General features: G+C 43.8%; 1 protein-coding gene across 5 annotated transcripts in view; it reads right to left on the minus strand.

Moving 5' to 3' along the window:
• dicer1 (dicer 1, ribonuclease type III) overlaps positions 1-11,678 on the minus strand; it is a 75,190-nt gene that overhangs the window by 54,395 nt on the left and 9,117 nt on the right. For 4 of the 5 annotated variants that reach the window (XM_044165781.1, XM_044165780.1, XM_044165783.1 and 1 more), the window contains 7 exons: positions 4,380-4,580; positions 4,016-4,178; positions 3,743-3,873; positions 2,681-2,815; positions 2,417-2,577; positions 1,994-2,162; positions 1,309-1,781 (listed from right to left, as the gene is read on the minus strand). In XM_044165781.1, the coding sequence (XP_044021716.1) occupies positions 1,309-1,781; positions 1,994-2,162; positions 2,417-2,577; positions 2,681-2,815; positions 3,743-3,873; positions 4,016-4,178; positions 4,380-4,493 (1,346 nt within the window). In that variant the 5' untranslated portion in view covers positions 4,494-4,580. The remainder of the gene's footprint in view (positions 1-1,308; positions 1,782-1,993; positions 2,163-2,416; positions 2,578-2,680; positions 2,816-3,742; positions 3,874-4,015; positions 4,179-4,379; positions 4,581-11,678) is intronic. The other variant, XM_044165782.1, reaches the window with a different exon arrangement.

Raw genomic sequence — 11,678 nt, forward strand, 5'->3', positions numbered from 1 at the left:
CAAAACTCAAAATTGATTTCCAGGTCTTTGAAGCCAGAAGCAAACAGAGCCTGCCCTCCCAAAGGACACAGACTCACCACCGGTCTGGTTTAACCAAAATAAGCCCTTAATGTGGCCTACCACAGAATGTCTTCCCAAGGAATTAACCTCACGATGGGTCTTATCTGTGTCGGGCACAACCAGAAGCTGCCCTGGAGTTATCCACCAAAGTGGCACTGTGGGGTCAGGAACACACACCACAGTTTTCCTGTCTTAAATTTACAAACCAACCGCTGAACTTCGTACTTATATATTTTATTCATCAAAGCTCATCGCATTAGACCTCATTGCGCTCACTTGATCTTTTATTTTAAACTTATCAATTTATATTTGACCATCTACTGAGGGGTTTGTATGATACATTCGTACAAGCAACGCTGTCAGAGCGATCAGCCAGGACTTTCGTCCCCAGACACTAAACCCTAGCCTTTAACAGGCCCAAGATGTTCACAGCCGAATTGTAGAAATTAGTTTTCTTTTATGATCTTGTCAAATGCAAACATGATAAGGCGAAATTAAAGACAATTTGCACTTACCAGTTCTTGCTTTATTGAAATCCTGTTCGTGACGCCATTTGTGAAGGAAATTCTTGTAAGCTAGTCAACTCTGATGATAAAGAAGGTTTAAGGAAACTCAGGATGTCTTACACAGAATGTTTAATGAAGCTCGGCCGAGGAGACAATGATAACAGCAGTACAAGATGAAACACACAGTGTAGTGCCAAAACCAAGTCTGAAGGTCTCTACCTGGTGCACGATATTTATCCACTTACTATCATGATGGAGTCTATGGTGTTCTTCCTACGAGGTTATGCTTTTCTGGCCTACATAGGTGTACTCTTCTTATTAGATAGTGAACTGTAAATCTTACCTCAAGTCACGTTGAAATTTGGTCAAACGTGGTAGATTCTATGGGGGAATCAGTCTGCATCTCTTTCTATGTCGAAGATACAGAGTGCAATCTCTGGCTTTGGAGTTGTCTTGGTAACGGCTCTATCTGCCTACCCAGCTGTTGTCCAGCTCAGACGGGAAGAGACAGTGTGGTGAACTATTGCTAGGGACATGAGGGTCAACTCTATTTCTAGGGTTGCAAGTGACCCAGATGTGACATCTGTAGTGAACTGCCTTTCACCTGTTACCCACATCACATCACATGAGGCCTCTAAGGAAAATTCTTTCACAGTATGAAAGTATAGTAAATAGAAAATCTGGATTATTTTCAGTTTTCATAACTCTGTCACAAACAGCCATGAAGATGACAGAGCCCTACCGATTGAGGACAACAGCTGTGTAACGTCTCTCCACAAAGATGATCCCACACAGGATGTTGGTGAATGGTGAGGGAAAGTTGGCTTCAGGCCTCTCTTTGGCCTCCACCTCCTCATCCTCGTCTTCATCCTCAGAGTCGCTCCAGGACACATAGTTGTCCTGGTTGCGGTTGTTGTACCACTCCACGCTTTCAAACTGCTGCCGCTCGAAGGGCTTGTATTCGTGCAGGATCTCGAGCAGCCGGAGGACCTTGGGGGTGACGAACTTGAGGTCCAATGAAGCGGGGGAGAAGTGCTCCTCGCAGAGGGCATGTACTTTGCGTAGGATTGTGTCAGTAAATAGCAGAAACTTGCGGTTGAGCTCCTCCTGCTCGTGTTTGATGTACTTCTGGAGCTCCCGCACCATGATGCCTGCCACCTTATCTGCACACCAGGGTCCCAGCACCTGCAGCACGGCCCGGCAGTCACTCAGGACCTGGATAGGACAGAGACAGTGTGAGTATTAGGTTTATCAGAGGTATTTCACTGAAAACAGCTGCCTGCTGCTGCCAGAAATAAGGGCAATGAGAGCAGAGGTTACAGGCTAGAAAAACTAAAACAAGCTAAAACCAGCTAACAAATTCCGTAGAACTGAGGGGCACTGCAGAATTTTGATAATTCTCTGTGGGTTAGTAACTTCTCTCTGACCTGTTTGGAGATGAATGTGGGATCACGGTCATCTCTGGCAACAGATATGTTGCAGTCATTCAGGAAGTGGAGAGCTTCATCTAGCTCCACCTGCAGACGAGAGGAGAGGCCACTCTTATCCAAGTAGGGGCCACAGTCCAGCACCACTTCTCTTGGCTGAGAGGCGTATCTGAAATATAATACAGTGCACAGGTTAGACTTCAGCACACACCTATGAGTCATTGTTACTGGCTTGCCACTCTATTGCTGTCATTGATTTTCATTCATCAAGTCATTTTACAAACTGGTTTTTCCTTCTGTTTGAATTAACTGTAATCAGTGAAATCATTGGTTGCAATGTTTTGTGGTAACTAACAAAACACATTTAGCCATTGATATAGTTGTTCACCCCTGATATAGGTCATATATAATGGCTTTTAGTACCTGTCCAGGACCACAAGGTCAGTGGCAGTTTCAGCGTTGCTCTTCAGGATTCTCTCCAGATTCTGGATCTTCTGCTCCAGTTCTGACGGGTCACACTTTCCATTCAGAATGGAAGCTGTGAGACCCAGGATACGAGGACTGCATGAGCAGCCCTCAAACAGCTGCAGAGACAGAGAGGAGAGCCAGGTCATTCACAATTCCCTTGGACAAATGCTTGCCAGTCCTGCAAAAAACATGAATTTTACTTTGCAACCACAATCTCACCTTCATTATCTCACAGTAGGGGTGGTCTGTGATGGCCAGGTGACAATCATCAAAAACCACCAAGTTGATTTTAGACAACTGTAAGATTTTATTCCTCAGAACATGTAGGAATATGTGGCAAGTCATGACCAGCACCTGTATGCGAGAAAGTTGAGAATGACAGGAGAGAAGAGAATATTACTGTCAACAGTGACCAGTGTGATTTAGTCTGACTATAGAATAACACTGTAATTGAAGGTGCAAATAACAAGCGCTGCCCGCTAAAAGTCAAGAATTTGAACATCAGTCTTTAGTCAAACATCACGTTATCACTCAACGCCTTGTGCTTCGTTTGATGAGTCATTGTCAATAGAACAGCATAGGACAGCAAAGCAACAAGGTTTTCCAAACTAGTCGTCTTAAATTTACATACAACACAACTGTAATGCAAATAACTAGAAGGGTCATGGAAAATGTGCAGAATCAAGTGTAACACAAACACACACCACTGTGCAGTGCTCTCTTTACAGTCCACTTTGGTTTAAGATGCCCTCTTCTCCTGACCTGAAGGCTTGTGGGGTCAGCCATACAACTCCAAATCCATACAGACAGGCAGTCCAGTGTGAAGGCCACTTCTGCTCTGTGGTGCACTGGTATTTTATTAGTAAACTAGGATTACACATACTTTTTCTTTGATAGAGTAAAATCTGGGACTTTTACCACATCAAAGATGTTGATCATGTGACATTAAAAGTAAAGTGTTTACCATAACACATGAGACTGAGAGGTATTTTAGGAACTTAGCAGGACAGTTGGATAACGCACGCTCTGTGGTGGCTGCTTCTTCATGGTACACTTGGCTGTGCTGTAATTGGCTGGAGGCCATTAATGATGTATTTTTTCTTATAATTCCTTGTTCACTGTATTAGTGAAAAAGCCACCTGTTTTACAGAACCACCTAGGCCTATTCTTAAACCTGACAAAAGTCAAGAATGTCACAACATGTAAGTATGGAAGTAGTATGACGCTAGTGTTACTTATTAAGACATATATTGTACAAGGCAATGAGAATGATCGGCACACCTGATTCTCGGTTATCTCTTGATTCCACTTTTGGTCAGTCCATGCTGAGGTCTCCTCCAAATCTGTGTACTCTCCCACCTGGAGGTCAGAGTGAGTCCTGACTGCAGCTGCTTGCTGAACTACACACAAAGCTGGACAATGTAGACCAGAGATAGAGTAAACTACTTTGAAAAAAAGTTAAATCACTACATGCATTTGAATTTAAATGAACAATGAGTTGGGTGTAACTTGAGTATTGAGAAGTGAATAACAGGCATTGTGTATTGAAGGTACCTGTGTTCACCAGAAATACTGTCCTCTTCGCATTTTCTTGGTAATGTCCACGGATTTGGTGGGAGAGCTCTTTTGTTAGAAGTACTGCAATAAAGGTCTTCCCTGAGCCAGTATTTAAGCAGACGATAGTATTATGTTCAAGAGCTGCTTCAAGAAGTTCTACCTGTGGAGGAAGGTTCAGTTTTAGACAGTGAGCTGATGAAGGAAAGTGTCAACTAAAATAAATTACAATATTAAACAATTAAAACAGAAGAACAGCAATGAATAGCTCTTTTTTCTACCAAATTAATTCCATAGCCTGTACATTATATACAATACATCAAGCAGCTAGTAAATACATCCATCAGTATGGCAGCCTCCTTACCTGATATTTCCTAGGCGTATAGATATTATCATGGATAGCCTCCTGCTGCCATGGCAGACCAAAGAAAGGCCCCATGGGTGAAGTGGCAGGGGTGACAAGCTGTAGGCCTGCCATGCTTCAAAGAGGTGGAGGTGAGGGGGCTGGGCTCCTCCAGTCGTCTACTTTATCTCATTTCATCAGCCTCATCTTTTCAGAAGTTCACTGGCAGGGGAGATGAAGACACTGTATTAATGTACTGTAGACATCAGATACAGCAGTTTTTTGTCACTCTCCATTCAGAAAGCTGAAAAACCACATCAGCAAAGCCAGGGGAGAGAAGGGACACCTCAACCACACACAGCAGCCTGCAGCACATCTACCACTGACAGAGAGTTTGGGGCACAGATAATTATTAGAGACAATGCATGGAACAATGTTGTTTAACCAGTGAACTAGTCTGAAGCACAATTGTCTAAACAGGTTTAAGAGCTAACTTCTTTGACCAGAAGACATCTTTTGATTGGTGTTGAAAATAACCAGCTTGTTTAAAGATCGAGAACAGCTTATTTAGAATGTGAGAGCATCTTGCTTAGAGCTTGTTTAGAATGTGAGAACAACCTGTTAAGAAATTCATTGCTCATTTTATTGGAAAAAACAGAGAGCATTCTGTCTCAAATTTCACCTGATCCACGAAATCCTTCAACAATAATCTTGTTTCCCTCACCCAGTTTCAAACTATTAACATCTCAGCATTAATCTGATCAGTGACATAAATAAAAGACACTCAGACAAGCCATCTGCTGAACTGTATAAGAAACGCATCACACTGCAGTTGGAATATGACTCTCTGGCATCCACTTATAGAGGACCTGTATCTAAGATGTAGGCAGACCCACTATGAACATGGGGAACGCACCAGTTAATTACTCTCCCATCAATTAAGACAGTCTGCAGCAGACAGTTTCATAGCAGAAAAGAACAACCAGGGACACCACTTCAGATAAGAGGGGTATTAACCAAGTCAAGAGTTTTTATGAGAATCTTTACTCCTCAGAGACCTCTGATGGCACTTCGACCACTAACGTTTTTAAAGACTTTAAGCTCTTAACACTAGACCTGGATGATGTCTCATCTTTAGAGGGGGACGTTTCCAATGATGAATAATTATGGATAAAATCTTTTATTCCCCACCACAAGCAGCGGTCCGCACTAATATCACTTCAAATTACTTCCTCCTCCAACGCGGCACGAGGCAAGGATGCCCCTTGTCCCCCCTGCTGACATAGTCATAGAACCTCTAGCTGTTGCTCTTAGGGACCAGGCCAATTTTACAGGTATCGAGCGGGGTGGCTATACACATAAACTGTCTCTGTATGCAGATGATCTCTTACTGTACTGCTCTGATCCGCTTAGGTCGATTCCAACTGCATTTGATATAATCATGTCCTTTAGCAATGCATCTGGATATAAAATGAATCTGGCCAAGAGTATACTTTCCCCAATTAATGCAAATGCATCCCAACTCTCATTTGCTGAACTCCCCTTTAAATTGGTCACTGACTCTTTTACCTACTTGGGGGGGTGTGTAATGCAGGAATTTAAAGATCTGTTTAAAAAGAATCTACAACCAGCTTTTGAGAAGGTTAAGGAGGACCTCAAGCGCTGGATGTCTCTCCCCATTTCACTGACAGGCAGGATTAACTCCATTAAAATGGTCATTATGCCAAGAATGTTATACTACTTTCAGACAATTCCTGTTTTTCTGCAAAAATCTTTCTTTATGGAGTTGGACAAACATATTTCCACAAATAAAATTCCTCGGCTTCGTAAAGCATTTCTAGCAAAGTGCAAGTCAGAGGGGGGTCTCGTACTACCCAACTTTCTACATTACTACTGGGCTGCTAATATCCATAAAGTGACATTCTGGATGTCTCATTTTCGGGATGGGGATGGACCTGGTTGGTTCAGTATGGAACAACACTCATGTGGGCCACTAGCTCCCGCCTCCCTGTTATGTGCTTCTTTGTCAGTAAGTTTCTGTCAGTAAGATCTTGTTGATGACCTCTACGTCATCAACAGGATCAATACTTTCCTGAAAAACCTGTTGTATGCAATTACTATTAGTAATGACACGTCTTCTGCCCTCGGGTGACTTATCCGTGCACTGCAGGCAGTAACAGGCCTTTGAATGCCATATCCAGCATGGCTTCTGTCATGTAGTGATTCGCAAGTTTTTGGCAGGGAAATCTTTGCTAATTTTGAAAAAGGTATCGTAAGAATAACATTATTACTGATATTTCAATATGAATATTTACTGTATTGAAGAAACTTACTTAAATTTCGTACCTTATTTTAGAGTGAAATCATTTTGAAAATGTGTGTATCACATTTGATACAGCAGGTATATAAATTAATGGATGCATCTGCATTATGCCAAAAACACTGTTGATGATTTAATTAAACTAATTAAGATTGAAATGTCATCTTAAGTTGAAATCAAGATATTTATATGGGGGAATTATATATGGAACCTGCTCTCATGATAATCATCGATTTTCACTAAAACAAATCCTTGGCTATCATAATCTGTATGTTATATTGACCAATTCAGAGAAGAAATTCAGAGTACACAATTAGTTTTTAATGTGTATTTTTTTTATGGCAAATAACAGAAAGGCTGAAGAAGGAGTCCTATCGGGCCTTGTTGGCTCGTGGGACTCCCGAGGCAGCTGACAGGTACCGGCAGGCTAAGCGTGCTGCAGCCCGTGCGGTCACAGAGGCAAAAACTCAGGATTGGGAGAGGTTCGGAGAGGCCATGGAGGAGGACTATCGGTCGGCCTCAAAGAAATTCTGGCAAACCGTCCGACGGCTCAGGAGGGGGAAGCAGTGCTTCACCAACACCGTGTACGGTGCGGGTGGAGAGCTGTTGACCTCGACTGGGGATGTTGTCGGACGGTGGAAGGAATACTTTGAGGATCTCCTCAATCCCGCTGTCACGTCTTCCGAAGAGGAAGCGGAGGCTGGGGACCCGGAGGCGGACTCATCCATCACCCTGGCCGAAGTCACTGAGGTTGTTGGCAAGCTCCTTGGTGGCAAGGCTTCAGGGGTGGATGAGATCCGTCCTGAGTATCTTAAGTCTCTGGATGTTGTGGGACTGTCTTGGCTGACACGTCTCTGCAACATCGCGTGGCGGTCTGGGACAGTGCCTCTGGACTGGCAGACCGGGGTGGTGGTCCCTCTGTATAAGAAGGGGACCGGAGGGTGTGTTCCAATCACAGAGGGATCACACTTCTCAGCCTCCCGGTAAGGTCTACTCCAGGGTACTGGAGAGGAGAATTCGTCCGATAGTCGAACCTCGGATTCAGGAGGAGCAGAGTGGTTTTCGCCCCGGTCGTGGAACACTGGACCAGCTCTACACTCTCCATCGGGTGCTCGAGGGTTCATGGGAGTTTGCCCAACCAGTCCACATGTGCTTTGTGGATCTGGAGAAGGCATTCGACCGTGTGCCCCGGGTGCTTTGTGGGGAGTGCTCTGGGAGTATGGGGTCCGCGCCCTTTGCTAAGGGCTGTCCGGTCCCTGTATAACCGGAGCAGGAGCTGTGTTCGCATTGCCGGCAGTAAGTCAGACCTGTTCCGGTGCATGTTGGACTCCGCCAGGGCTGCCCTTTGTCACCGGTTCTGTTCATAATTTATATGGACAGAATTTCTAGGCGCAGTCAGGGGCCGGAGGGTGTCCGGTTTGGGAACCACAGGATCTCATCTCTGCTGTTTGCAGATGATGTCGTTCTGATGGCTTCTTCAAACCAGGACCTGCAGCATGCACTGGGACGGTTTGCAGCCGTGTGTGAAGCAGCTGGGATGAGAATCAGCTCTTCCAAATCTGAGGCCATGGTTCTTGACCGGAAAAAGGTGGTTTGCTCTCTTCGGGTAGGTGGGGAGTCCTTGCCTCAAGTGGAGGAGTTCAAGTATCTCGGGGTCTTGTTCACGAGTGAGGGACGGATGGAGCGTGAGATTGACAGGCGGATCGGTACAGCGCCTGCAGTGATGCGGGCGCTGTATCGGACCGTTGTGGTGAAGAAGGAGCTGAGTCGAAAGACAAAGCTCTTGATTTACCGGTCAACCCACGCTCCTGCCCTCACCTATGGTCATGAGCTCTGGGTAGTGACCGAAAGGACAAGATCGCGGATACAAGCGCCGAAATGGGCTTCCTCCGCCGAGTGGCTGGGCGCTCCCTTAGAGATAGGGTGAGGAGCTCAGTCACACGGGGAGCTCGGAGTAGAGCCGCTGCTCCTCCACGCCGAGAGGAGCCAGCTGAGGTGGCTAGGGCATCTGATCCGGATGCCTCCTGGGACGCCCCTCGGGAGGTGTTCTGGGCATGTCCCACCGGGAGGCGGCCCCGGGAAGACCCAGGACACGCTGGAGGGACTATGTCTCTCGGCTGGCCTGGGAACGCCTCGGGATCCCCGGAGGAGCTGGAGGAAGTGTCTGGAGCGAAGGAAGTCTGGGAGTCCCTGCTTAGACTGCTGCCCCGCGACCGGCCCCGGATAAGCGGAAGAAAATGGATGGATGGATGGATAACAGAAATTATTTTGGGTTTTTTTTGCCAACATACATCAAGATCGGGGCGGCTGTGACTTAGTGGTAGAGTAGGTCGTCCACCAATCGGAAGGTTGGCGGTTTGATCCCGGCTTCCCGGCAAGACACTGAACCCCAAATTGCTCCTGAGGGCTGTGCCTTCGGTGTGTGAATGATTAGTGTGTGTGAATGATTAGTCTCTTTGTACTGATGAGCAGTTCTGCAATAAGTGTATGAATGTGTGTGAATGGGGTGAATGCGATATGTAGTGTGTGAAGCGCTTTGAGAGGTCAGAAGACTAGAAAGGCGCTATACAAGTACGGTCCATTTACCATTTACCATAAAAAGGTTCCTCTTTGGAAAAAAACAACAAACCATGATGAAATGTTCCAAATGCAATGAACAATATTTTGTTTTGTTTCTAGAATAAATGTTGTGATAAATAAATGGTCATAAAAGCCTGGTGAATCAAATATGATATAGGAAAAAAATCATATGTGAATGATAAAAAGATATTTATTTGGATTTTGTCAAAAAAGGTCCAATAAACACTTCAATTTAAAAAAAATGGAATTTTCCGGCTATTATTTGATGTGTCAGGCTTCACAGGGTTAAAGAATATGGCATTCAAAGGAAGCATTATTTAAGATATTTACAAATTCGAGACTTGACCCAAAAACACTTTTCCTCCTTCCCAGCCGCCCCACCTGGGGGATGAATAGAAGACTCTCCCTTATCAGGAGCACTGTGTCAAGGTTATATATTATTATTGAAAATATCTCAAGCCCCTCTCTAAACCATCTGTTTTTTTTCCCTGTTAGTCAATTGCCCCATTTTGGTCCTCGATATTTAAAAGTTTTTCACAGATGTACGGCCAAAACATACCCCCAAACCCCAAAACTGCTGTGTTTGGAGAAGCCCCAGAGGGCGTGTCCCTTTCAAAAAGCCAGTCAATCTCTCTAGCATTTGCGTACCTTGTGGCCTGCCATCTAATTCTTCTTAAGTGGAAGGACAGGACTCCACCATCACAAGCCCGTTGGGTCAAGGACGTAACTGCACACTTAAATCTGGAAGAGCTGAGGTACCGTGTCCAGGGCTCTATTAAAAAATACCACAAGATGTGGCAGCCTTTCCTGGATTATCTTAACAACTTTACCTGTGCCAGTCTGACTGTATAAAGCCTTCGTACATCCACCACCCTCCCTCCAGTTACCTTCAATTTTCCTAATATTTCTAAACAATGGAAATTGTACTGTAAAAACCTAATCTGGATTCCCTATTACACAGTAATTACAGGCCAATTTCAAATCCTAATTTTTATCTAAGGTGCTGGAGAAAGTCATTTAAACTCAAATCTCTTATATGAATAATAATTTTAATAGTTTTCAGTCAGGATTAGAGCTCACTATAGACAGCTCTTAAGAAGGTATCTAAAGACATACTTTTAACAGCTGATAGAGGTGACTGCTCAGTACTAGTGCTTTTAGATTTGAGCGCTGCTTTCAACACGACTGATCACTCACTGTTCTCCTGCAACGTCAAGAAACCTGGGTTGGTCTTATGGGAATTGCTCTATATCTGCTACGTTCATACCTCTCCAATAGAACCTTCTGTTATAGAAAATGCCTGTTCCTCTGTTGCTCATTTTAAGTGTGGAGTTCCTCAAATAGCCAAGCTCCCAATAATATCAAGGATTTATTGACTCCCTATGTGCAAGGTGGTTAACTTAGATAGGTGGATGCAGCTCTGCTGGTTTTTCCTAGATCCCACCTTGTGACCAAAGGTGACTGGGTCTTTGGTGTTAGAGCCCCCAGACTGTGGAACACTGGCTGTAGAGGTCAGACAGGCTTTAACATTAGCGTCTTTTAAATCCCTTCTTAAACTTTCTTTTATAGAAAAACATTTATAAATATTTATAATGTTGACGGGTTTTATCTTTCCACTCTTGCCATTTCAAATTTTGAACTCCTCCGGTGTTTAATGATCCCTGTGTTGTATTTATTTAGTTTTTGTTTGTATCTATTATTTTTTTACTCTGTAAAGCACTTTGTAACCTTGTTAAAAAAGTTTATTATTATTATTATAAGAGCTTAAGAACAGCTTGCTTGGAGCTCCTTTAGAGCATGAAACATCTCGTTTGGGGATTGAAAATAGCTTGTTGATAGCTTGAGAACAGCTGTGACTGGAACATTTAATTGGCATTAAATGAACCACACTAGGCTGGTTTGAATCCTATTTATGAGATCGATCTCAGTTTGTACATGTTAACAATGAATCTTCCATGCATGCCAAAGTTAGTCACAGAGTTCCACAAGTTTCTGTGCTTGGACCAATTCTATTCACTTTATATATACTTCCTTTAGGTAATATTATTAGGAAACACTCCATAAACTTTCATTGTTATGCGGATGATACCCAATAATATCTATCGATGAAGCCAAATGAAACTAATCAGTGTATGTGTACTAAACTTCAAGCATGCCTTAAGGACATAAAAACCTGAACGACCTGCAATTTTCTGACATTAAACTCTGACAAAATTGAAGTTATTGTACTTGGCCCCAAACACCTCCGAGACACATTAGAGTTATCTTTGATCAGGATTTGTCCTTTAACTCCCACAAACTTCAAGGACTGCCTTCTTTCACCTATGTAACATTGCAAAAATCAGGCACATCCTGTCTCAAAATGATGCCGAAAAACTAGTCCATGTATTTGTTACTTCTAGGCTGTCTATTGCAATTCC

The sequence above is a fragment of the Siniperca chuatsi genome, linkage group LG15, assembly GCF_020085105.1.
Source record: "Siniperca chuatsi isolate FFG_IHB_CAS linkage group LG15, ASM2008510v1, whole genome shotgun sequence".
NCBI classification, from domain to species: Eukaryota; Metazoa; Chordata; class Actinopteri; order Centrarchiformes; family Sinipercidae; genus Siniperca; species Siniperca chuatsi.